Here is a 27,252-nt window from a genome sequence, read left to right on the forward strand (position 1 = left end):
AAGTGGAGGGGGGGGGGTGGTATTGATTTTTAATAAAACAAAAAATTGCCTCTACAATGCATGAAAAAAATATAACGTGAATAATTTTCGGCATAGCAGTCCGATTTTTTCTTAACAAACGAAGTTTATTTTTAAACCGACGTTTCGATATCGTGTGACATCATCTTCAGGGATTCTAAAATGTGTTCTGAATTATAAATTTGTGTGTGATGTGTGACCTTATGTGTTCGGGCTCGGCCGATGGGGGGTTCGGATTTCGGGGAATTTCTTTCCGTCTCCAGTCGACGGCATCCACCAACAGCAGGAATCCGGGTAAGTCGCCTACACTTAACACACAGCAGCTGATTCACCCGATGGGGGAAGAAATTTGTTCACACTTTCGGTGTTTGTACGGAGTACCACTGCGCGATTCGACTGCGCTTAGCCACCACTTAATTATCCCAATTTCGGATAAACTTTAAATGTAATTAAGTCGCTTGGTTGGACTTATTCTATCGGTTTATTAGGAACGAAGTAAAACCCGTGCGTTCAATTCAACTCTATGATCTATTCTAACTTAAAAATGGCTAACCTAAACTATTGTCTGAGTCTCTCTCGGCGAAAGTTTTTTATGCTGCGAGAGAGTACATCTTATGCTAGGGTACATACACAAGTAATGGTGTTTGCGAACAAATTGATTAAAGTGTCAAGTGAACATAAAAAGGACACATTACAAACAGAAATCAATTAAAATTCCTGATCGCTTTAGTATCGATCATTCCGGCCACCTTGAAACTGCTGCCGCTCGTTTCAATAACCCATATGCCCAACGGGTTGCTGCATGCTTCTTCGGCTGGATTCGAAGGCACGGCTGGTATGTTGCTCATCGTGGAAACTGCTTCGTCTCAGCGTCGGAGCTAGTGATCGATAATGGGATCCGGGTGATCACTCGGCGAGAACTCATTCGGTTGGACCAGAAGATACGGTTGACACGTCGCACATCGAAGAACTTCGTCGCAACATCGGAACTGGTGCAGAATCTGTGAACGACAAGAGACCCGGTAGAACGAACAACGGAGGATAAGGTTATAGGAACGCTAATCACCTGTTAGCGCCCTTTAAGCGCGTTGAGCAACGTTCGGCGTGCTCTACCGATCTTTGAAGACTCTGCTGTTGATACCGATGTTGTTGGCCGTTCTCGATGGTGGCCCATGAGATGCTGCGACGATGTACGATAGTTGGTGATCTGGAATCGACAAAAGACCCGGTAGATGGAACGATAGGAGAAAAATGATAGGAACGCTAATCACCTATTAGCGCTCCGTTAGCGCGTTGAGCAACGTTCGGCGTGCTCTACCGGTCTTAGAAGATTCTGCGTTGTGGCTTGGTAAACGGCGATGAATACGTGGTGACGATGTAGTGATGATGTAGGGTAATGGTAAGATAGGATCTGCAATCAACAAAGAACCGGTAGATCGAACGAGAAAATGTGACAATTTGGAACGCTAATCACCTATTAGCGCTCGACATGCGCAGTGAGTCACATTCGGCGTGCTCTGCCGGTCTTTGTAGAAGGATCTCGATGATGATGAGGAATGAAAAGACGTCTAAGGATCTGGAAGCAACAAAGACCCGGTAGATCGAACGATATGGATGAAATGATAGGAACGCTAATCACCTTTTAGCGCTCCATTAGAGCGTTGAGCACGTTCGGCGTGCTCTACCGGTCTTTGTAGCCTTTTCTGGTCGTCGCACACAGGGGTAAAACATGAAAAAGGCGATCAAAACAGTTTTCTGCCGAAACTGTTCGTTTTAGATCTATAGTGTCCCTGTGTGCGTCGGTGGTTTTGACAACCATCTCGCTGGGCTGTCTCTAGTCCTAAAACCGGAACGACTCCATCTCGACCTGGATGAAGCTGTGCAAGGTGATCTAGTGGTCGCAAGGGGACAGAACAGGGCCGGTATTTTTGCAACGACGGATCGTAACACCATGCAGGTAAGTCGGACGGCTGTAGGTTTCTGGAGAATTCGCTGACTGCATTGTGCACTCCCGGAATGAGTCTCCAACTGGGCTCGTCTGTACCAATCTGGATAGCAGTTGCACGTTTAGCAGCGACAGTTCTCCAACGATGCGGTGGCGACTTTGAGCGTTGGGGTATCCGGAACGGTGCTGTTGGCAGAACAGGTGCACAGTACTCCATAACGGTAACAGAGGGCTGCTTGGCCAAAGGGACAACGTTGCAGCAGGATCCACAGGCAGCGCCTTCTCCTTCATCGATGACCTTGGATGCGCTTAGAGGAGTACTGGACAGCAGGCTGTGTTGAGCGACGGGACCGACGAGCAGCATATCGTTGAGCGCGTACCCTGAATTGGGCTCATAGGATGCGTTGAATACCACGCGTACATTGGTGGTTTTGCTGGCTTCCTTGAGCATCGGGTGATGTGGCAGATAGCAGTGTGGTTCGTCCTCAACAGGATCGCTGTTGTGCATATTTCTGGGTTGGGTGGTGTTTTCAGGTATCTTGTGGCTTGTATCTCTGGTGGAGTTTTGGTGTGTGGTCTTCGTGCGAGAATCTCCAAGGGTGGTTTTTGGATTATTGGGCCGGGAATGACAGGCAACGTATCCTTCGTCGTGGATTTGAGTGGTGGAGGGTTCAACGTCCATCCTTTGGCTCCCATCGGTGGTGTCCATTGGCCGGAACTCCCCAGGAATCGTTTCTCGGGTTTGATCAACGGTGGAGAGGAAGCACGCTCGCGGTGCGGTGGTGGAGCTGGAATCCACTTTGCCAGAAACTGTCCAGCCAAAGAGGGTGTCCACCAAAAACGGAGAATTATCACCAAGAGAGTGGCGTACGCCTGTGTGAAACTCGTGGTAACATTCTCCACCGATGATCATGTCGATTGTTGCTGGAACGTTGAACTGAGGATCCGCCAATGGAACCTGTGGCATTTTCCAGGCAGTTGTATCGATCGGGGATGTGGGAAGATGGGAGGTTGGCTTCTTCATGACGAGGAAATCGAGTGTGGTGGAGAAGTCGCTGTTCCTGGATACGATTTTGGCAGCTAACCTTTTTCTGATGCGTTTGACTGACTCTCCAATTCCGGCAACTGCGATGTCCACGGGAGTTTGTTGGGTGGCGAGTTCGTTCGCCAGCTTCCTGGTGATAAAGTTGGACATTGCTGCGGAATCTAGAAGAGCTCGTGCTGGAATCTTTCTGCCGTATCGGTCGACAACTAACAGCGCAACTGTCTCCAATAGAACCGTCGAATTTGAATGCACGGATAGATTTATCGCTGGTGGGTTTACTGAACCGCTAAAACCTGGGTTCACTTGTGTGAGATGTGATCTCTCGGGTGAGAACTCATTCGGTGGTGCTGCTGAGTCGTGCAACATAGTATGGTGCTTCGCTTGGCAAATCCTACACAGGAACTTTGATTTACAGGATCTTGCCTGGCGGTTCGCGCGAAAGCAATTCCAGCAAAGGCTGTGCTGTGTCACAAGCTCTCGCCGTTGGGAGCTTGACAGGTGCTGAAATGCTGGACATTGGTGCAATGGATGTTGTCTCAGGCAACAGTGGCATGGCGAAGTGATGGATTGAGTTTCGGAAGTAGCTGTGTTCACGACAGATCGGATGGGAACTGGTTTCTTCGGGATTTGTCCGGCCACCTTGGAAACGGAGGGCACTGAGGAACGATGTTGGAGATCGCTGTCCACGGATGTCAACATCCGGACCTGGTGGATGAGAAACTCGATGAGCTCGTCGTATTTCACCTCGTCCTTCTGTCGAGTATCTTGCTCCCATGCACGAATCGTCGCCGGATCCAACTTGTTTGACAGGATGAAGATGAGCGGAGTGTCCCAATGCTCGATCGGTTCGCCTAACTTCCCCAGAGCCTTAACGTGTCGCTGGAAATCATCAACCAGTGTGTTGAGGTCTTGGGCTGACTCATACTGGATCGGTGGAAGGTTGAACAGGCCTCGAAACAGCTCCTTTCTGAGGAATCGCTTGTTATCGTAACGCTTCTTAAGCGCGTCCCACGTCGACGAATAATTATCGGCTTGGATATCCACCGACTCGAACGGTTTCTTGGCTTCTCCTTCAAGCGACTGTAACAGGTACTGCAGCTTGTTGACAATCGGTATGTCCTCGTTGCAGTGAATCATCGAAATGAAATTGTCGCGGAATGATATCCATCGCGATTCATCCCCGCTAAACTTCGGTAGATCGATTTTCGGCAACCGATGATGAAAACTGGAAGACATGCTATGAGAAGTCGATGCGTGCATGATCGTCGAACTCAGAAGATGCTCCCTGTTTTCCAGTTTAGACAGCAAAAAACCTTTCGCTCTGCAAAATCGATCCTCGAAATCCGCCCGGAACTCCAGATGTGTCTCGAACCGTTCTTCGCTGTCACCCATCTCGATGTCGTTCTGCACGTTCAAGAAGAGTTCGTTGCACTTGTTGAGCGCCTCTAAACGTACCGCAACCTGACAACAATCCCGTTCATAGGTGAAATCCGCTACGAACTTCTCCACCACATCTCGTTCGGCACACGCTCGTCGTCTCGTTAGAAGGTCCGCTGCTAACTTTTTCTCCGCCTTGCTAGCCATCACTCAACACCACTCAAATCACACGTAATTGTACCAATAAAGACCGTAAATGCCACCAACGATTGACTTTTCGGATGCGATTTGTAAATAAAAATCTCCAAAATATTCTTATTTTATTCGAGCTGCTATCTTTTTGGACGGTACTGTAGTCAGCAACTTGTATAAACGCCACCCAGCAATGCTACAATCGCCTCAAAATTAACAGGTAAAACGATTTTGAAATTTTCCAAATTTCCACCAGTGTCGCTATACTTTTGTACGGTACTGTTGTCTGGCCACTTGCCTCTATGGGTCTCGCTATAATGCTTCACAGTGTCTCAGTGACCACTGGAAGTGAATTCCAATTTTTTCAAAAACTTTCAAATTTGTAAGTGCCGATATAATTTTGACCGACACTGTAAAGTGCACCACCCTAAATGCACTTGCAATTCGCCGTAGAACTGACTTTTAGTCACAAAATGCAATTTCGTAAAAAAAGTTATTTAATTTTTACTTGTTTCTAAACTTTTGCGTGACAGTGTAAAACTGCAAAATTTTGTCGACCAGTGTAATCTTGTCGTTTGTTTTGATTCCACAAATCAATCACCACATTTGATTGTAATTGCTGCTGCTTGCTTACGTTTGCAGCGTAAAATTTGTGCTGATATTCGATGACCAAGTGAATAATGGGCCAGTATAAAGTATCCACGGTGAGTATATCACTATTGGCCTACCTTGATGTGGCTTTTCACTACAAACCACAGGTGAAATGGCGCTCCAGAAGATGGCGAATTTCCAGTTCCTCTGCCGGTCCTGATGAGATGATGTCCTCGAATCCGGCTTCGAAGGACCAAATGTTCGGGCTCGGCCGATGGGGGGTTCGGATTTCGGGGAATTTCTTTCCGTCTCCAGTCGACGGCATCCACCAACAGCAGGAATCCGGGTAAGTCGCCTACACTTAACACACAGCAGCTGATTCACCCGATGGGGGAAGAAATTTGTTCACACTTTCGGTGTTTGTACGGAGTACCACTGCGCGATTCGACTGCGCTTAGCCACCACTTAATTATCCCAATTTCGGATAAACTTTAAATGTAATTAAGTCGCTTGGTTGGACTTATTCTATCGGTTTATTAGGAACGAAGTAAAACCCGTGCGTTCAATTCAACTCTATGATCTATTCTAACTTAAAAATGGCTAACCTAAACTATTGTCTGAGTCTCTCTCGGCGAAAGTTTTTTATGCTGCGAGAGAGTACATCTTATGCTAGGGTACATACACAAGTAATGGTGTTTGCGAACAAATTGATTAAAGTGTCAAGTGAACATAAAAAGGACACATTACAAACAGAAATCAATTAAAATTCCTGATCGCTTTAGTATCGATCATTATGTCTTAATCTACTTACAAAAATTCATCGTTGTTTCTGCTTTTGTAAAAGCGTACTGTTTAGATTTCTTCGTCACTATACTTTCACTGTAAGTAATATCGTTGAAACTATGAAAAGGTGTCATGTGATTTGAATTTAAATTTGAATTCTCACCAGAAATATAATTTTATAGGGATAAATTTATGCGGTAGAGTTTTGTATAAATCTTGTTTCGACGGTACTATGTCTATTGTTGGTTTTCTGAATAGTTTTCTTATAGTTGGACTTCTGGAGAATATCCAAGATTGAAGCAAAGATTGCATTCAAGTTTTAACGTCTGTTCTCTGGTTAGCAGTGCGGGTGTGTTGAAAATAGCTGTTGAAAGCTGTGTTATTTTTCTTTCTATTTTTTGTGTTTTCTATGTCTTCGTTAGATGTTTTTACCTTAGTTTTTGTTTTGGTCGCTCCTTCTCCTAGTATTTGTTGAAGTATTTTGATGTTGCTTCGGTGTCGGTAAACTTCGTTTGTTAAGAAAAAGTTTGGACTACTTTGCCTAAAACTATGTGTTGTCCCGTATTTTCCAAGTTCCTTTGAAATCTCCGAGTCATCTATTTCCGGATGTGGTCCGGAAATTTTAACGTAACGGAACAAATTGCCTGCTTCCAACAGCGTGTTCTGGATTCTGGTTGTCAAATTTTGTGTAAGGGGTCAGCAAAAGGGGTCGTCCATATAAACTGTTCGCTGTTTTTGCGATATTGACGTTACTATACAACTTTTCAGTATCTTAGTGATATTGACGTTTTTATACATCGGATTGGGAGATAAATTTGCACATAGGAGTTATTAGGGAAATAACAAATGATTTCACTTATCCAAATTAACATCAGGGGTCGGTCAAAGGGGTCGTCCAAATTAACTATTCACTGTTAAAGCGATTTTGTCGTTTTTATACATAGGATTCAGAGGAAAATTGGTACACGAGAGTTTTGAGGGACGAGCAATCGATTTCAGGTATTAAATTCAGTGAAAAGGGCCGGCAAAGGGTGTCGTCCATATTAACCTTTCCATATTTTTGCAATATCTTTGTTAATATACATCGGATTGGGATGAAAATTTACACACGGTAGTTTTGAGGGAAGGGCAATCGATTTATAAGAGGCCACCGAAAAGGGTTTATCTTTTTGGGATAATTGTGAGTCGAAATTTATGCACTGGGTTTTTCGGCACGATTAATTGATTCCTGATTTCAAACTTGCTAGCAGACGACAGAAAAAGTGATCGTCCAATATTTTTGCAATTATTACTTAAAAATGAATTGGGAAGTTCATGACATGTTCCACGTGGAAAATGCTTGGCAATTGACTTTCATACAAACTGTTCATGACATATTCTAAGTTGCGAAACGGAGTTCGTATGGGATCAGCTATTTATTATAACGGTGATCTAAGGTTATCTTACTTCTCATGCTCTAGCCAACTTATGTATAAAATAAAATACTTTTTAGATGCATGTAGACGGATTGAGAATTGAAAGAAAAAACCCATTTATAAAGAGTCGATGCAAAACATAACTTTCTGTAGATGTTACACCGATGCAAAAAAAAAGCAATTTTCGGAAACGCTCTCCCGTGTTCCGTAATTTTCGTTCACAATTATGTCGGAGTCACGTTTTTCGATATCGCTCCGCACTCTCGTCGCAACCTGGTAGGTATATCATGTCAACTTAATTTCTTAAATACGACAGGTATTAATCACGCAGAAAATTTTTCATTACGTTTCGCGCACACGCTCTTGGAGGAAATGGGTGTATGCCCGGTTTTTGATGGACTCTTGAATGACTGCATCCAATAATACTTACCGAATCGTTTGGCAAGCAATTAGCCACAGACGGCCACAATCGTAACGAACTACCAAGTGGCAACATAAAAAGTGGATCATTGACAACATTGTTGGAACAACACCAGACTAATGACAACGACATCAGTAACAACAACAACAACAAACGACTAAGTCCAATCCAGCGGAGCTCCGAAGAACATCATAATTACCCTAGCCGTAATGACAGACACCCCTGGGCCGATCATTAGCAAGTGCCACTAGACCAGGGCACTATCTTAGCCGAGTAATTAGTGACGAAAGCTCGATCATCTGGGCAGTTAGTCAGAAAACCAGCGGTAGTTTTATTAGGTCCTCATTTGATCGTAACGTAGGCCGCGTAGTTCGAAATGCCGCACAGATTGCGCCCACGTGCCAGCCTCATGTAGCCATCCTCGCCCCAACCGCCCCACCAATTTTTCAGGATCCAGTACTTGGGCGTGTAGCCGAGCAGCAGCATCGCGTGGTTCACCTTCGAGTTGTCGCAGGACGCTTCGTCGTCGTAGATGCCGGATCTGCGGGTGGAAGGGAAGACGATTGGGAAATCGCATCAGCATCAGGATATATGATAATCGTGATCTACAGCTAAGTTACGCTTAAGAACTGCTAGGGTTCAAACTCAAAAAACGAAACCATGCATAGAGATTCAGAATTCTCTCGTAGTTTGGATCCCAATTTTGGATGTCCAAATTGAAACTAATTCAACCTTTTGGTTTCTGTACTCAGAAACTAGTCTCAAATTCGACCATTTTTGCACTTATACCCCCTTGGCTTTGTGAGGCTTATAATGTACTTTAACCAAAAACATAAATTACTTAACTTATAAAAATTACAAAAATTAAAAAAAATAACAAAAACTACAAGAATTACAAAAAATGCTAAAATTGCTAAAATTACAAAAATTACAAAAATTACAAAAATTACAATGATTATAAAAATTACAAAAATTACAAAAATTACAAAAATTACAAAATTAACAAAAATAACAAAATTTACAAAAATTACAACATTCTGAACCAATCTATGGTACAGTTTACAAAGTAGTGACATTGGTCCGCGCTTCAAATCGAAATTCCGAGTGAAAATCATTTTCGTTTCAACTGGTTTTCCGCCAGACGCGTATAACGGAACATCCAGAGTCGTCGGGAAGTGAAAGTTATTTGCAAAGTGCATTGGTTAAAGACAATAATAGACGATATTGTTCGCCGTTGCTGGTGCAGTGCAGTGTTGTTGTTTTCTGGATTCACCACAAGCCAACTAGGTAGCAGCTGCGTGCAACATTGTGTGCAAGCTAAGTTTGCTTGGCTTTCTCAGCCTCCTAGTTGCGAGAGAAACAGCTTCACCAATAGCAGTGCCTCTTTATTGACGGCGAGACACCTGCTGCCGAGTAGTAGAAGCTTCAAACACCAATTGGATTGCATACCTTATGGCTCTTTCAAATACCTGCATTTCGTCTTCTGTATTCCGAACTTGCTTGCACCTTTGGACGTCTTGGGCAAGTTCCATTGGAAAAAGGTTAAAACGTCCCTACTTCAGGTTGTACCTTGAACGCTTGGCCGAAGTAGTGTTTATAGAGGTTAAAGCGTAGTCGTTACCCGCTCCGGCGGAAACGCATTACCGGTCACCTGGACCTTTAACCCTTGGGTGAACCGAAGGTAGCTAAGGTAAAAGGGTAGACGTTACTCACTTCGGTGATAACACATTGATCCTCATTTGGCCCATTTGTCGAGAAATAACTTTGTACTGAGGCCCTAAAAAGCTCCTTCTAGCCCCGCAGCCGTCATGGCTGCAATCAGTTCCCTCACGGGGGTAACTAAAGTCTGCTTCATTTAATATTGGAACAAATTCTTTTGCTCATTGTGGCGCTCCTAGTGGACGGATTTGGAAACTTTTTTCACCCACGTGTCGGGAAATTCATTACCTTTCACCATGTATTTATGTCATAACACCAAACGATAGCATTTTGTAAACAACCGCCATGGAAGCCGAACGGAGAGATCAAATTGTGCACAGTTTTCTTGAAAATTCATTGTTGTCGGCATCGAAGCTAGCTAAACAGCTTAAAATGCCCAGAAATACCGTATGGCGTGTTATCAAGCAGTACAAGGAAACATTGACGACGGCTCGGAAGCCGCATTCGAAGCGTCGGAGTGGAACTGTTGACCGGAAACTGCGTGGGAAAGTCATCAAGGCCGTCAAGAGGAATCCCAATCTTTCAGACCGCGATTTGGCCAAAAAGTTCCAGGCCGCTCACAGTACGGTGCGACGAATTCGTCTCCGGGAAGGAATAAGGTCATTCCGAGCCAGCAAACAGCCAAATCGGACGCTGAAGCAGAACAATGTGGCCAGAATCCGTGCTCGAAAGCTGTACGACCAAGTGCTGACCAAGTTCGACGGATGTATTCTGATGGACGATGAGACCTACGTGAAGGCGGACTTTGGGCAAATCCCAGGTCAAAAATTTTATTTGGCGACGGCTCGGGAGGATGTACCTGCAAAATTTAAGTTCGTGTTTGCGGATAAATTCGCCCGCAAGTACATGATTTGGCTGGGGATATGCAGTTGTGGACAGAAAACCAAAGTCTTTCTCACTGACAAGACAATGACATCAGAAGTCTACAAAAAAGAGTGCCTACAGAAACGGATTCTGTCGTTTATTCGTGCCCACGTCCGTCCAGTAATGTTTTGGCCGGACCTCGCAAGATGCCATTACAGCAAAACGGTTATGGAATGGTACGCAACGAACGGGGTCAGCGTAATACCGAAGGACCTCAACCCCCCAAACTGCCCCCAGTTCCGGCCGATAGAGAAATACTGGGCAATCACGAAGCGGAGGCTTAAGGCAAAGGGAAAACTTGTTAGGAACATGACTCAAATGAAGAACTGGTGGAATCAAATCGCCAAAACGGTGGACGAAAAGGGTGTGCGCCGCCTAATGTGCCGTATTACGGGAAAAGTACGAGAATTTCTTCGAAACAGCAATGAATAATTTTTTTAATTTTTTTTTATGAAAGAGTAAAGAAAATGCTACATTTGTATGAAAAACAAATTATGAATTCGTTAATAAATGACTGAACTACACGCAATTGTTTGTGTTCCAATATTAAATGAAGCAGACTTTACAACCGGGGATCCACCTGATAAAACGATAGAACGCTCCCCGAATATATGGATAGACTTGGTACATTCGGCAAGCTCATGATTTTATCTCTACGTCCTGCTGATGAACAACAACTACCGAAAAATCCTTTTCTCGTCAGTAAATCGATCGACCAGTCAACTGGAAAAATTAAAGCCGCCTAAACAGAAGACAATGGCTCCAAGTACGCCATCAAAACCCGTAGCGCTAAACTAGCCTCAAAAAATGATGCCAATGAAGGAGCTTATTGATGGTACGAAAATCGTGGTCACTCCCCATCCTGTTTTTAACGTTAGTCGTTGTGTGATAAGCTGCAAAGAAGCCATCGAACTAACTGAAAAAGAGCTAGAAACAGAACTGCAAGGGCAAGGAGTTTTGAAAGTTCGTCGTATTACACGGATGTAAAACAAGAAACGAGTAAACACTCCAACGGTGGTTTTAAATATTTCTGGAACAGTTATTCCGAAAGAAATAAGAGTGGGTATAATAAACTGCAGAACCCGTCTATCAGGATATATTGACAGTTCAACACGAACACCACCTTAGCAGGAGGCCTCAGCCATAACCTCAAACCATAGGAAAACCGAATCGATTTTTGAGAAGGGCGCACGATAAACGCAAGTTTCCTGTACAAATATCGACAAATTCGCCCTGTGGAAACGATACACAGATGTTCGTGTTTCGATTTTTTCGGGTGTTCAGGGGTGCCAAGTGCATTGATATTTGGAAACTTATCAAATTTTTTTAATTGCTTTGTTATTGAAAAACCATTTCAGGAGTACTTAGAATTTGCAACTTTCCCGTAGATAGCTACTCGAATGTGAAATTAAACGCATCATTTATCTGAACGAAATAACAACTGTCTGTATCGCACACTTAAACGATGTAGCGAACTATGTGGAAATGTTCAAAATAATCGGAGCACGTAGGCGATTATTTTCAAAGTCAACATATACGGGACTTTCATTAGTTTACTTGTTTGTAACAGTGAATGATTCTGCATTCGTTTAGAAGTTATAAACAACTCTTTTTTTAATCTACCAAGCAGTACTTATTATACAGTAACATATTTCAGATGTTTCGAATTCACCTGGACAATTCATTAGCAAAAGATCTTATCTTCATCCATTTAGAGACGCCCCGCAATGGATTCAAACGTTTAGCTGTTGATAGTTTAAAAATTTGATTAGTTCAAAAATATTATTATTAGTTTAAAATAAGCAAAAAATGATTTTTTTAACGCACCCAGCATCACAGGTGAGGCCGCCAGCAAATCAAAATTTTAGGTTATGGCTGAGGCCAATTTGTCGCCAATACTATCGTCCGTATATACCCTTATTCTATCCCTCCCCACTAGTATGCTATCGATGTTGTTCTTATGGGCACAAAAAAGACAAATGCAACAACGAATTAACTTGCCGAAACTGTTCCAAATCACACGATTTAGAGGAGGAAGAACAGTGTAAAGAGGATCCTTGCTGCAAAAATTGTCAAGGAAACATGCTCCAATCTCACGAAAATGTCCTCTATATAAAAAAGAGGAAGAGATTGTAAAAATCAAGGTGTGTGGAATGACTTTTGGAGAGGCTAGGAAAGAGTCCGCCAAGAAGCACGCGGAAAACTCTTACGCTAATGTTTGTGGAGCTCAGCAAAGACTCGAACAATTCAGAAAAGATCACGAAAAAGTTTCACAGATCGCTAAATTGCTTGAAGAAAACGCAGCATTGAAAGGAAACGCAAGACCCTGTGTGAATGAAAATGAAAACGTTGAGAAGCTTCGATTAGAAGTCCAGAAGCTAAGAAAAATCGCTAAAGAATTTTTCGAGCTTAAAGCCAAACTTAAGGTCGATGAAGAGAGTTTGAAGATTTCCGAAAGTGAATCTGATAAAGAGATGGAATCAGAACCTGAACGATCGACATCCTGTGTTCAATGAAAAACAGCTTCAACCGGTGACACTCCAACGTCGAAAAAACAAAGATTAAGTTCGAAAAATTCTCTACCGCTCAGTCAAAGCATGGAAACCTCTGAAATCGAAGACAGCCAAACCGAAACCGAAAGCGTAAAACGAAGAGGTCGACCTCCAAGAAATAGAAATGGCCAACAAAGCTAAAAGTAATCTGAATCAAAATGGAACGGCACTCGACAACGGACATGGCTTTGGAATAATTGATATGGACGAGACTGAAATAGATGGCATCGACCGACGCAACTCCCTAGGAAACTCTAACGGAACTGATTCAAACATAGCCCTAGCAATAGGGGAAGATGAAGAAGGAAGCTGGAACGTGGAAACTACACCACAATTTGTTCATAGTCAGCAAACTAATCGCCCTGCCAGAACCAATATACCATCAATACTAAACACCCAACCAAATGTTATCTCCTGGAATATCCAAGGATTGCGACCCAAGAAGGCAGAACTAGACATCCTCATTCAGGAACAATTGCCACGCGTCATCTGCCTGCAAGAAACAATGTGCCATTCGCAAAATTGTCCACGTATTTCTGGATACCAAATTTTCCATCGACCACGAGTCACCGGGACTCGAGCAGCAGGAGGAGTCATTATAGCGGTCAGAGAAAATATCGAAAGCGAAGAAATCGAACTCGAAACTCCTTTCGAAGCTGTAGCTGTTAAAGTAGGACCACCGTTTAACGAGATCATCGTCAACATATATTTGCCACCGAGAGAAAACATCACCAACAGCCAAATTTCTACTTTGCTAAATCAGATCCCGAAGCCTCTTCTGTTGGTTGGGGACTTCAACGCCCACCATCCTCTGTGAGGTTCAAATCACTTTAACGCACGTGGCCAAATGGTTGCCGAATTTGTAGAAGAAAACAGTCTGGTCGTGCTCAACAGTGATGATCCAACTTACGTCGATCAAAGGCATGGTAGTTTTTCTTCCATTGATCTAGCTTTATGCTCGAATGAACTAGCCGGACATCTGGATCTATGTATGTTACCAGATGCTTACAGTAGTGACCACATATCACTCTGCATAAGTTTTCCTGGAACGATACACCCACGCGCTAATCGACTAAGATGGAAAGTCGAAGAAGCCGACTGGGAACAGTATCAAAATGTACTCAGCTTCACCAGAGATGCCAACTCCGAACGTCAAGTAGAAAAATTGACAAAATCCATTTTGTCAACAGGCTGAACTTACCATCCCTAAAACGAAAGGATTTATAGGAAAAAAGTGTGTACCATGGTGGAATGCGGAAATCGCAGATCTTGTGAAAAAAGAAGAAAAGCTCTGAGGCAGTTGAAACGTCAAAGTTGGGAAGAGCTTGCCGGAAATTTTTCATCGCAGACTCCACTGAAAGAAATGTGGGGTAATTACCAAAAAATACAGGGAAAAAACGGCAAAATGAAATCAACGCGATCGAATTCGAAGGAAGATCGACTTCTGACCCCGCAACTATCTGCGAGATGTTGGGAAACGCTTTCCAAAAAGTGTCCAGCACAAGAGCATATAGCGATACATTTCTGGCTCACAAACAGCAAGTTGAATCCAACTCGCTACTCATCCCCGAGGATTCAGGACCACACAACCAGAAATACAGCATGTACGAGCTGGACGAGGCGTTAGATGGACTTAAAGCACAGAGAACAGACGTACAACCTCGAATAAAAAATCGTCAAAAAAGTGGGTAAAATTTCAAATGCTATCACCCAAAAAATACGTTAGAAATTGACTACAAACAGTGCCATCTATTGCGCCGTTCAAAAGTTACAAATCAACTTTAAAGTGCCCAGTTTTCAAAAAGGCGTAATCGTATATGAACTCACAAAAAATGAATCCAATGTCTCAGTAAAATGGACGGCTTTAATGTATTGCTAAATAAATGAAATCAGAGTTACTTTTCACTGGGCGAAATTTCACTTTCTTTATTTTTGCACTACTATGACAGTTAAGATAATTAATAGCTTCGGTTTAAGTTTTCGCACTTCTGGAACAGTAATTTGTGTAAGAAAATGCATCACCTATGTCCAGTCAAATGCAAGAACATTCTTGACGATCAGTCTTTCCCAGCAGTATTGATTCTAGGCATTTCAAAGCAGGTTACTTTCACATATCACTTTAGCATCCAGCTGTTTAAAACTATGTATTTCTAACAAATTTGAAGGAAAATGATAATATCTATCTAACTTTTATGATTTTTTTTTTCATGCAACATGGTGAACGTTCGTTCATCAAGTTTCGAACGAAACTTCAACAGCGATTTTCTTGAAGCATGCTAAGCAGCACATACGACCTATAGAAAACTGACTGAATCTTAGTCAGCTTTGTTTTGACAGTTCTCTTTGGTGTGTTTGGAGACATCTGGTGGCCCAGCCAAAAGACAAAAATTGGTTAAAAAAGGGTGTTGGGATTTTTACACAACTTTCGTGGGCTAGCTTGTATGTCTGTTCTCTGTGCTTAAAGGCTCCTCACCGGGACCGGATAGCATACACTATGCAATGATCACTCACCTTCCCCTAGATGGAAAAATCTTGCTCCTCGAGACCTACATATAACCGGCTGTGGGAGGAATTAGTTTACCCGGCAGAGTGGACAAAATCTTTTGTTGTTCCCATCTACAAGGGAAAAGGGCGACGAGCAGATCCTTTAAATTATCGACCAATTTACCTTAACAGCTGCATGGGAAAAGTCTTCGAAAGAATGATCAACAATCGTTTAGTCCATCTTCTCGAAACAAGAAGACTTTTATATCATCACCAATTTGCTTTTCGAAAGGGGAGAAGCACAGCAGACCATCTCTGCACCTTTGAAGAAATTGTTCTAGGTGCGCTCAACGAAAACAAGGTGGCACAAACGGCTTTTCTTGATGTCAGCAAAGCGTACGACACAACGTGGCGTAGGCTTTGTTTAGAGCAGTTGGCAAACAACAACGTCGGGGGAAAAATGCTGAGCTTTCCAAGTAACCACCAACGGAAAATGTCCACCTTCAAGACGATGGACACCGGGCTATGCCAAGGTTCGGTACTAAGCGTGACAATGTTCTTAATTGCGATCAAAACTTTGACGAACTACATTCCGCCGAATATCCGGTGCCTCATATATGCTGATGATGTGATACTGATAGCGATAGGCGAAAATGCAGAGGACACAGAAAATAAACTTCAAATTGCCTTCGATCAGCTGGAGTCCTGGGAAACAAATACAGGATTTAAAATACCTGCTTCAAAAAGTGCTACTGTTGTCTTTCGAATGCCTCGTAAGAGAAAACCGTCGAATCCAAGCAAGCTGAAGTTGAACGGTATAAATGTGCCCGCCAATTATCCCCTAAATGTTTGGGAGTCATTTTAGACCAACATTTGAAGTTTAGAGCTCATACCGAAGAAGTCAAAGCAGCATGCCAACAGAGAATCCTATTTATCCGGAGCATAGCTGCTAGAACATGGGGAGGCGACCGGAACACTCTTATAAAACTCTATAGAGCCACTGTTCTGGAAAAACTGTTGTATGCAGCTCCAATTTTGTCAGGCATTGACAAAAGAAATCTCCAATATTTGGAAGTGGTGCACAATGCAGGACTCCAAGAGATTGTTGGAGCATTCAGATCGAGCCCAGTTGCAAGCCTTCAAGCAGAAACAGGAATACCTAGTTTGAAAACATTGCTAGATCAGCGAACTATACTGTACACAGTCCGGCGAGCTAATTCCAGGTGTGGATATGGAGTAGTCAGCGAAGAGATTGTGTTTCGAAAACGCTTAAACAATATATGTAGCATATATACAGCCGAAAGTGAAGCAGTTAAACATGCATTAGCATGGATAGCCGACCAGCAAAGACCTCGTGCTTATCTACTATGCACCGACTCAATGAGTGTGATATCAAACCTTGAAAAGTGTAAGATAAGCTCTAAGTGGAAGGATTGTATACAAAACATGTATAATCAGATCGTTCAAACAGGGGCAGAAATCGTGTTTTGCTGGGTTCCCAGTGATATCGGAATCCCGGGAAATAAAAGAGCTGACTTTGAAGCTAAAATGCCTTGGAACTACCACAGGAGGACCAAGAAACCGTAGACTTCAAGGAAGTGCAAAAAATCGTCAAGACACAAATCACAAACACATGGCAGGCACAGTGGCACAGGAACCTAAACAACAAACTGCGAGAAGTTAAAAACACTGTTTTACCTTACAAGTTAGTGTTCTCGGGGAATCGGAGAAATGACGTAATTTTAGCCCGCCTGCGGATTGGACATACTCAGCTTATTCACGCGTACCTCTTAGACAGAGTTGATCGCTCACTATGTCCAAGGTGTAACGAAATTCTTACAGTAAAGCATATCTTCGTAACCTGCTCTCAACTAGACGAACAAAGGGAAAACCATGGAGTGCCAGGAAACCTTCGAGAAGCACTAGCTGACGATAGTGAAATGGCGAAAAAAGTGATTGAATATTTGAAATTCATCCAATTGTATGATAAAATTTAGCAACATATTGTAACACAATTTGAAAGACCCGAATGTCAAAAAAGGTCCATATTAAAAAAAAATAAATAAAAAAAATTACAGTCCCCCCCGCAATCATTAGTCACTTAACGTATACTCCCACCACAAAATGTTTGTTCATTCGGGTGTTAGGTAGACCAAATTTCAAGCATTGCATGAATTTCAGTCATTAAATGCTTCCTCTTTGAGTTCAAATATGTTTTTCATTGAAATCTTGTTTGAAAATAACATAATTTACCGAAATAGTCAACGTTTTTCAAAACCACAATTATGGGTCAATATTGAAGACCGTAACAATTATTAGTCAAATTGCTCACAATTATGAGTCACATAGAAGTCCATGGCAACACCCGAAAATCAACATGGAAATCATCATGTTTCTGCCAAACATTCAGGGGCATTCTTTGATAGTATAAATTCAAGGGGCATTTTGGTAGAGCTATAGCAACCAAGAAATGTTTTGCTTTGCTAGCAAAAAGTGACCCATGTTTGTGTGAAATTTGGTAGATGCTGTAACAATTATGGGTCAATTTAATTTTGCAAATATTATTTAAATTTCGCGTTTTATTCGCTCTGTTTCATTTATAAAATGTTAACTCGTCCTTTGAGCTTATATCAGACCTATTTATTTCGTTGGATTTTTTTTAGATACCCGCATAAGGGGCTTAACGGTTTAAGGTGTCAACCTTATAACATTGGAAATTTGTGCGATAGTTCAAGAGGTAATAGTTAACGTATGATAAAAATTATTCAAACAGCAATTTTCTGTTATCAAGCGCACACATAATATTTTTAATGCATTTTGATGATACTATCGATAAACTAAAAAATATAATATGAAAGAATTTCATTCAGTTTAGCAGCAAATGCTCGATGACTAATGATTGTGTGTGATTGTGGGGGGTGTACAAAAATTACAAAAATTACAAAAATTACAAAAATTACAAAAATTACAAAAATTACAAAAATTACAAAAATTACAAAAATTACAAAAATTACAAAAATTACAAAAATTATAAAAATTATAAAAATTATAAAAATTATATAAATTACAAAAATTACAAAAACTACAAAAAATGCAAATCTAACAAAAGTAACAAAAATTAAAAAAAAAACTACAAAAATTACAATAATTTAAAAAATAACAAAAAAACTAAAATTTCCAAATTACAAAAAAAACACAAATTACAAAAATAGCACAAAAATCAGGAGTAACATCAATGAAAAAAATGACTACGAATTGACGAAAATGGTAAAAATTATTAAAAATTCGAAGATCGCGAAAAAAGGGAAAACTGATTAAAATTATAAAAAAGTCATAACTAACAAAAATTACAAAAATACTACATCCTTTTTGTTTTTTGTTTGACGTCTAAAAAGGGCAATCGTTCATGAAATGATCTAGTGTACTACTTCTTTTGGATTTGTATGACGACCGCCAAAAATCGGTCTTCCGAATTTCAAGTTTTTTTTTAAAACAAACCAGGGGCTTCGACTATGGATTACGTTACAAAAATTCACTAGTTTGTATTGGTAGAACGCCCGGCTGAATCAAGTTCAATCTTCAGACGAACCTAGATAAACGCATTCTAGAGAAGAGATCTGTATAAGTTAGAGACATCTCCAAGTCCGACGAGAACCTTTTCTATAAGTGAGAGTTGGAACCCTTTATAAACGGAAGTTTCTCCTTTGGCGAGACTAAGGAATTTCAGGATATTAACTTTCCAAACTCAACTTTTGGTATAAAAATCATAGAGAGGAACTAAGGAAAACTTATAATTTGCCAAAAAAAAAACGTTTTCTTTAACAAATCTCCCTAAATTCCTATAGAAACTCGCTACATATAATTTTTAACTTAAGCATCCTTCAAAAATTTTAATGAATTTTTATCAGATACCTTTCGAAAATTCAATCAGTTTGAGTTTTGTTTAATTCAATGTATCTTATGAGCATTAATGCGTTTCAAGGAGAAAACTAGAAAACCGTGAACTGGGGCATCATGTAACACTTTTCAACATCAATGGCTTCTAAAAACTTTATGTCCACAGATAATCATACCGCTTGTGAGTAAAACTTTTGAGGTTGATTGGACATCAAATTGTCAGAAAAAATATTGGTTTCACCAGTTATTTTCAATTCACAAAACATGCGATTCTCACCCTACTAACAAAGTAAGGGTAAGTTGCAATAAACTTTGTTTTTAATGAAAAACCAAATGAAAACGTAGGAAATAATTTTTGATGTATTTGTGATGTCATTAGGCATAAAGCACCAAATGCAATAATTTTTGGTTTTATTCTAATAAAATTTTACATTTTTTTCCGTCAAAAATGTTTTTAAAGCAAAAGCATTAGGTTGCTGCATACATTTAGGGGTAAAAATACAACGAAAAATTCTACTAGCTGAAATCATAAAAATTAATGTTTGGATGGATGAAATTTTGAAATTAACAAACGCGTGATGCAAAACAATCATATTCCAGCATATGGAAACGATATTTAGAAGGCGAATCTTTGATTTGAATTTTGTTGGAAATTAGCCCAGACTGGTGACTAAAGTATAAAAAAACAATATTAAAAAAATTTGGAGATTGTCCGAAATATATTTTTACACCAACAGTGTTGGTAAAGGATAATAAAAGCAATATAACGTTTGTAGTTCGAAATCGGCAATATAAAGTTTGGAGCTCGAAATTGAAATTTGTTTTGAACTTTCATAAGTTTCATAACTTTCATAAGTTTGAGTTTGAACTTCAAAAACAGATTTTCCTAAAACGCACTTCCGATTTTTGCATATCGAACTCCCATTCCTCGATTCCCAGTCACTTGTCATTTTTTTTCTGATTTTGCACATTTAACAGAACAATTTCACCTACTTGTACAACTGGAACGACTTCGGGGCAGCATTCAGGCTCACGGCAATCGGTCCGACCTTCCAGAGGGCAAACGCCAACGCTTCCTCGTTTTTGGGCATGATGGCCCACTCGCTAATGTTCGCAATCGCATAGTCCCGGTTGAAGTGGCATTTGCCTTGCTATTCAGTCAAACAGAAATGCAAGAAAGAAAAAATCAGTTCTTTTCGAAAAACCTTTGTTGTGGCAATTTTTTTTTCTCGAAAAATGACGATTAAATTTATCATGAACATAAAAAATGCCAATCCAGCAGCCACCGGAATAATCTGCAATAAACAAAAAAAGATAAAAGGAAAAAAAATAAAACTTTTTCACTGATTTCGGACAATAGACGTTCAGTCGTCTCGTCTTGCGCAAAGCGGTAATTCAAAAAATAAAATAACACTTCATCTTCACTGCGAGATTTCACCGGGGGTCGAAATTTTTGGAAGACGACCTTCGGAATCCGGCTTCTGTAGGAGGTTGCCTTAATTTTTTCTTCCTCTCGAAAGCTGGCCTGACCCAACCTGGCAGAACGAGTATTCGACGTGACTTCGGAAGGCGGAATGACGAGCATAAATCGGGCTCGAAATGGTCAAGTGTTTGATTACAACAATCCTGCATGTGAGCCTCATGTAATGGCTTTAAAAAAAATGCGCATCGTGCTGCCAATTTCCGAATATCGCTCTTGAAAGCCAATCAAAATCGAAACCAATTTTTGTGACACAACCCTTCTCAATTCAACGAAGATGCACGTCTTTCGTTCTTTCGTTCTTTCGTTCTTTCGTTCTTTCGTTCTTTCGTTCTTTCGTTCTTTCGTTCTTTCGTTCTTTCGTTCTTTCGTTCTTTCGTTCTTTCGTTCTTTCGTTCTTTCGTTCTTTCGTTCTTTCGTTCTTTCGTTCTTTCGTTCTTTCGTTCTTTCGTTCTTTCGTTCTTTCGTTCTTTCGTTCTTTCGTTCTTTCGTTCTTTCGTTCTTTCGTTCTTTCGTTCTTTCGTTCTTTCGTTCTTTCGTTCTTTCGTTCTTTCGTTCTTTCGTTCTTTCGTTCTTTCGTTCTTTCGTTCTTTCGTTCTTTCGTTCTTTCGTTCTTTCGTTCTTTCGTTCTTTCGTTCTTTCGTTCTTTCGTTCTTTCGTTCTTTCGTTCTTTCGTTCTTTCGTTCTTTCGTTCTTTCGTTCTTTCGTTCTTTCGTTCTTTCGTTCTTTCGTTCTTTCGTTCTTTCGTTCTTTCGTTCTTTCGTTCTTTCGTTCTTTCGTTCTTTCGTTCTTTCGTTCTTTCGTTCTTTCGTTCTTTCGTTCTTTCGTTCTTTCGTTCTTTCGTTCTTTCGTTCTTTCGTTCTTTCGTTCTTTCGTTCTTTCGTTCTTTCGTTCTTTCGTTCTTTCGTTCTTTCGTTCTTTCGTTCTTTCGTTCTTTCGTTCTTTCGTTCTTTCGTTCTTTCGTTCTTTCGTTCTTTCGTTCTTTCGTTCTTTCGTTCTTTCGTTCTTTCGTTCTTTCGTTCTTTCGTTCTTTCGTTCTTTCGTTCTTTCGTTCTTTCGTTCTTTCGTTCTTTCGTTCTTTCGTTCTTTCGTTCTTTCGTTCTTTCGTTCTTTCGTTCTTTCGTTCTTTCGTTCTTTCGTTCTTTCGTTCTTTCGTTCTTTCGTTCTTTCGTTCTTTCGTTCTTTCGTTCTTTCGTTCTTTCGTTCTTTCGTTCTTTCGTTCTTTCGTTCTTTCGTTCTTTCGTTCTTTCGTTCTTTCGTTCTTTCGTTCTTTCGTTCTTTCGTTCTTTCGTTCTTTCGTTCTTTCGTTCTTTCGTTCTTTCGTTCTTTCGTTCTTTCGTTCTTTCGTTCTTTCGTTCTTTCGTTCTTTAGTTCTTTCGTTCTTTCGTTCTTTCGTTCTTTCGTTCTTTCGTTCTTTCGTTCTTTCGTTCTTTCGTTCTTTCGTTCTTTCGTTCTTTCGTTCTTTCGTTCTTTCGTTCTTTCGTTCTTTCGTTCTTTCGTTCTTTCGTTCTTTCGTTCTTTCGTTCTTTCGTTCTTTCGTTCTTTCGTTCTTTCGTTCTTTCGTTCTTTCGTTCTTTCGTTCTTTCGTTCTTTCTTTTTCTTTCGTTCTTTTCGTTGGAATTAAGAATGTTTCTAATATCCCTCAATGACGACCGCAAAAAGCATGATTTTTGTCTTTTTATTGTTGGAGTTTTGAAAATATTTACTTCCTAAAACGGAAAAATAATTTTAAACAATGACGTTTTTCAAAAGCTGAAGGTCACAGTCAAAATTTGACGTATTGGAATCCAAGCTACTGAATTCCTCGAAACACAACGTAATTTCCAAATTATTTTATCATCTGATTTTCGTCAATAAATTCCAGTCACAAATTCCGGCGGAAGTTTCAGCTTATGGGCCCAGCAAAATTGTGACCGCAATCGCAAAATAAATAAACCAACCGCAACAAAAGCCCCAAAAGCGGTTCGTTACTCTTCGATTCGTGTTTTTTCTTCACGTATTTTGGATGCACCGCCGCATGCTCGTTGTCATGTTTTATGATGAGTTCAGCTTAACCCAAAATTGAAACGACACTATTTGAGAGAACGAAAAAAAAATATGCGAACGCTAGTAAATATTACTCAGGTTTCAGGAAAATAATTTGGTTTTTTTTCGATATGGCATACATGACTGCTACTGAAGAAAGACGAAGTTTTTTGGAGAGAAAAAATACTTCAAATTACGTTGATTTAAGGAGTTCAGAAATGAGCGGAAAAAAACAATTGTATACGAGAATAACTTTCAAGTTAGAAATCCATGTTTGAGAATCATGAATCCTAATATTAATGACTATTTTCTACAGAATATGAGTTCACAATTCAATGTTCATTATTCAAGAATTCAGAGTTCAAATTCAGATTCAGAATTCAATTTTTTCATCTTGTAGGAATCGTTTTGAAAAGTTTGATTTATCAACGCTTAGTTCTGCGATGCTTTCTTTTCTATATTCTCTCAAACTCTTAAATTCAGATTCAGAATTCAGATTCAGATTTCAGCTGCAGAATTCAGATTCAAATTTCAGAGTCAGAATTCAGAGTCGGAATTCAGAGTCAGATTTTAGAGTCAGAATTCAGAGTCAGAATTCAGAGTCAGAATTCAGAGTCAGAATTCAGAGTCAGAATTCAGAGTCAGAATTCAGAGTCAGAATTCAGAGTCAGAATTCAGAGTCAGAATTCAGAGTCAGAATTCAGAGTCAGAATTCAGAGTCAGAATTCAGAGTCAGAATTCAGAGTCAGAATTCAGAGTCAGAATTCAGAGTCAGAATTCAGAGTCAGAATTCAGAGTCAGAATTCAGAGTCAGAATTCAGAGTCAGAATTCAGAGTCAGAATTCAGAGTCAGAATTCAGAGTCAGAATTCAGAGTCAGAATTCAGAGTCAGAATTCAGAGTCAGAATTCAGAGTCAGAATTCAGAGTCAGAATTCAGAGTCAGAATTCAGAGTCAGAATTCAGAGTCAGAATTCAGAGTCAGAATTCAGAGTCAGAATTCAGAGTCAGAATTCAGAGTCAGAATTCAGAGTCAGAATTCAGAGTCAGAATTCAGAGTCAGAATTCAGAGTCAGAATTCAGAGTCAGAATTCAGAGTCAGAATTCAGAGTCAGAATTCAGAGTCAGAATTCAGAGTCAGAATTCAGAGTCAGAATTCAGAGTCAGAATTCAGAGTCAGAATTCAGAGTCAGAATTCAGAGTCAGAATTCAGAGTCAGAATTCAGAGTCAGAATTCAGAGTCAGAATTCAGAGTCAGAATTCAGAGTCAGAATTCAGAGTCAGAATTCAGAGTCAGAATTCAGAGTCAGAATTCAGAGTCAGAATTCAGAGTCAGAATTCAGAGTCAGAATTCAGAGTCAGAATTCAGAGTCAGAATTCAGAGTCAGAATTCAGAGTCAGAATTCAGAGTCAGAATTCAGAGTCAGAATTCAGAGTCAGAATTCAGAGTCAGAATTCAGAGTCAGAATTCAGAGTCAGAATTCAGAGTCAGAATTCAGAGTCAGAATTCAGAGTCAGAATTCAGAGTCAGAATTCAGAGTCAGAATTCAGAGTCAGAATTCAGAGTCAGAATTCAGAGTCAGAATTCAGAGTCAGAATTCAGAGTCAGAATTCAGAGTCAGAATTCAGAGTCAGAATTCAGAGTCAGAATTCAGAGTCAGAATTCAGAGTCAGAATTCAGAGTCAGAATTCAGAGTCAGAATTCAGAGTCAGAATTCAGAGTCAGAATTCAGAGTCAGAATTCAGAGTCAGAATTCAGAGTCAGAATTCAGAGTCAGAATTCAGAGTCAGAATTCAGAGTCAGAATTCAGAGTCAGAATTCAGAGTCAGAATTCAGAGTCAGAATTCAGAGTCAGAATTCAGAGTCAGAATTCAGAGTCAGAATTCAGAGTCAGAATTCAGAGTCAGAATTCAGAGTCAGAATTCAGAGTCAGAATTCAGAGTCAGAATTCAGAGTCAGAATTCAGAGTCAGAATTCAGAGTCAGAATTCAGAGTCAGAATTCAGAGTCAGAATTCAGAGTCAGAATTCAGAGTCAGAATTCAGAGTCAGAATTCAGAGTCAGAATTCAGAGTCAGAATTCAGAGTCAGAATTCAGAGTCAGAATTCAGAGTCAGAATTCAGAGTCAGAATTCAGAGTCAGAATTCAGAGTCAGAATTCAGAGTCAGAATTCAGAGTCAGAATTCAGAGTCAGAATTCAGAGTCAGAATTCAGAGTCAGAATTCAGAGTCAGAATTCAGAGTCAGAATTCAGAGTCAGAATTCAGAGTCAGAATTCAGAGTCAGAGTTCAGAGTCAGAGTTCAGAGTCAGAGTTCAGAGTCAGAGTTCAGAGTCAGAGTTCAGAGTCAGAGTTCAGAGTCAGAGTTCAGAGTCAGAGTTCAGAGTCAGAGTTCAGAGTCAGAGTTCAGAGTCAGAGTTCAGAGTCAGAGTTCAGAGTCAGAGTTCAGAGTCAGAGTTCAGAGTCAGAGTTCAGAGTCAGAGTTCAGAGTCAGAGTTCAGAGTCAGAGTTCAGAGTCAGAGTTCAGAGTCAGAGTTCAGAGTCAGAGTTCAGAGTCAGAGTTCAGAGTCAGAGTTCAGAGTCAGAGTTCAGAGTCAGAGTTCAGAGTCAGAGTTCAGAGTCAGAGTTCAGAGTCAGAGTTCAGAGTCAGAGTTCAGAGTCAGAGTTCAGAGTCAGAGTTCAGAGTCAGAGTTCAGAGTCAGAGTTCAGAGTCAGAGTTCAGAGTCAGAGTTCAGAGTCAGAGTTCAGAGTCAGAGTTCAGAGTCAGAGTTCAGAGTCAGAGTTCAGAGTCAGAGTTCAGAGTCAGAGTTCAGAGTCAGAGTTCAGAGTCAGAGTTCAGAGTCAGAGTTCAGAGTCAGAGTTCAGAGTCAGAGTTCAGAGTCAGAGTTCAGAGTCAGAGTTCAGAGTCAGAGTTCAGAGTCAGAGTTCAGAGTCAGAGTTCAGAGTCAGAGTTCAGAGTCAGAGTTCAGAGTCAGAGTTCAGAGTCAGAGTTCAGAGTCAGAGTTCAGAGTCAGAGTTCAGAGTCAGAGTTCAGAGTCAGAGTTCAGAGTCAGAGTTCAGAGTCAGAGTTCAGAGTCAGAGTTCAGAGTCAGAGTTCAGAGTCAGAGTTCAGAGTCAGAGTTCAGAGTCAGAGTTCAGAGTCAGAGTTCAGAGTCAGAGTTCAGAGTCAGAGTTCAGAGTCAGAGTTCAGAGTCAGAGTTCAGAGTCAGAGTTCAGAGTCAGAGTTCAGAGTCAGAGTTCAGAGTCAGAGTTCAGAGTCAGAGTTCAGAGTCAGAGTTCAGAGTCAGAGTTCAGAGTCAGAGTTCAGAGTCAGAGTTCAGAGTCAGAGTTCAGAGTCAGAGTTCAGAGTCAGAGTTCAGAGTCAGAGTTCAGAGTCAGAGTTCAGAGTCAGAGTTCAGAGTCAGAGTTCAGAGTCAGAGTTCAGAGTCAGAGTTCAGAGTCAGAGTTCAGAGTCAGAGTTCAGAGTCAGAGTTCAGAGTCAGAGTTCAGAGTCAGAGTTCAGAGTCAGAGTTCAGAGTCAGAGTTCAGAGTCAGAGTTCAGAGTCAGAGTTCAGAGTCAGAGTTCAGAGTCAGAGTTCAGAGTCAGAGTTCAGAGTCAGAGTTCAGAGTCAGAGTTCAGAGTCAGAGTTCAGAGTCAGAGTTCAGAGTCAGAGTTCAGAGTCAGAGTTCAGAGTCAGAGTTCAGAGTCAGAGTTCAGAGTCAGAGTTCAGAGTCAGAGTTCAGAGTCAGAGTTCAGAGTCAGAGTTCAGAGTCAGAGTTCAGAGTCAGAGTTCAGAGTCAGAGTTCAGAGTCAGAGTTCAGAGTCAGAGTTCAGAGTCAGAGTTCAGAGTCAGAGTTCAGAGTCAGAGTTCAGAGTCAGAGTTCAGAGTCAGAGTTCAGAGTCAGAGTTCAGAGTCAGAGTTCAGAGTCAGAGTTCAGAGTCAGAGTTCAGAGTCAGAGTTCAGAGTCAGAGTTCAGAGTCAGAGTTCAGAGTCAGAGTTCAGAGTCAGAGTTCAGAGTCAGAGTTCAGAGTCAGAGTTCAGAGTCAGAGTTCAGAGTCAGAGTTCAGAGTCAGAGTTCAGAGTCAGAGTTCAGAGTCAGAGTTCAGAGTCAGAGTTCAGAGTCAGAGTTCAGAGTCAGAGTTCAGAGTCAGAGTTCAGAGTCAGAGTTCAGAGTCAGAATTCAGAGTCAGAATTCAGAGTCAGAATTCAGAGTCAGAATTCAGAGTCAGAATTCAGAGTCAGAGTTCAGAGTCAGAGTTCAGAGTCAGAGTTCAGAGTCAGAGTTCAGAGTCAGAGTTCAGAGTCAGAGTTCAGAGTCAGAGTTCAGAGTCAGAGTTCAGAGTCAGAGTTCAGAGTCAGAGTTCAGAGTCAGAGTTCAGAGTCAGAGTTCAGAGTCAGAGTTCAGAGTCAGAGTTCAGAGTCAGAGTTCAGAGTCAGAGTTCAGAGTCAGAGTTCAGAGTCAGAGT

General features: G+C 40.9%; 2 protein-coding genes across 2 annotated transcripts; both read right to left on the reverse strand.

Moving 5' to 3' along the window:
- Nucleotides 1-1,127: 1,127 nt before the first annotated feature.
- On the reverse strand, nt 1,128-4,592 carry LOC129753093 (uncharacterized). The gene is made up of 2 exons (XM_055748894.1): nt 2,063-4,592; nt 1,128-1,225 (listed from the first exon to the last, which is right to left on the reverse strand). The coding sequence occupies exons 1-2, from the start codon at nt 4,590-4,592 to the stop codon at nt 1,128-1,130; spliced, it is 2,628 nt and encodes an 875-aa protein (XP_055604869.1).
- Nucleotides 4,593-8,114: 3,522 nt separating this feature from the next.
- Nucleotides 8,115-20,862, reverse strand: LOC129757866 (cathepsin K-like). The gene is made up of 3 exons (XM_055755218.1): nt 20,769-20,862; nt 20,297-20,454; nt 8,115-8,328 (listed from the first exon to the last, which is right to left on the reverse strand). The coding sequence occupies exons 2-3, from the start codon at nt 20,392-20,394 to the stop codon at nt 8,130-8,132; spliced, it is 297 nt and encodes a 98-aa protein (XP_055611193.1). The 5' UTR covers nt 20,395-20,454; nt 20,769-20,862; the 3' UTR covers nt 8,115-8,129.
- Between the last annotated feature and the right edge of the window lie 6,390 nt (nt 20,863-27,252).

Source organism: Uranotaenia lowii, chromosome 3, assembly GCF_029784155.1.
Source record: "Uranotaenia lowii strain MFRU-FL chromosome 3, ASM2978415v1, whole genome shotgun sequence".
NCBI lineage: Eukaryota > Metazoa > Arthropoda > Insecta > Diptera > Culicidae > Uranotaenia > Uranotaenia lowii.

Bases quoted from the DNA above. Each gene is read 5' to 3' on its own strand.
- LOC129753093 (XM_055748894.1), bottom strand. From the start codon at position 4,592: ATGGCTAGCAAGGCGGAGAAAAAGTTAGCAGCGGACCTTCTAACGAGA. The intron at 1,226-2,062 runs GTACAGACGAGC...TGTCGATTCCAG, and splicing joins TGCAACTGCTATCCAGATTG to ATCACCAACTATCGTACATC.
- LOC129757866 (XM_055755218.1), bottom strand. From the start codon at position 20,394: ATGCCCAAAAACGAGGAAGCGTTGGCGTTTGCCCTCTGGAAGGTCGGA. The intron at 8,329-20,296 runs GTAGGTGAAATT...TTCCACCCGCAG, and splicing joins AAGTCGTTCCAGTTGTACAA to ATCCGGCATCTACGACGACG.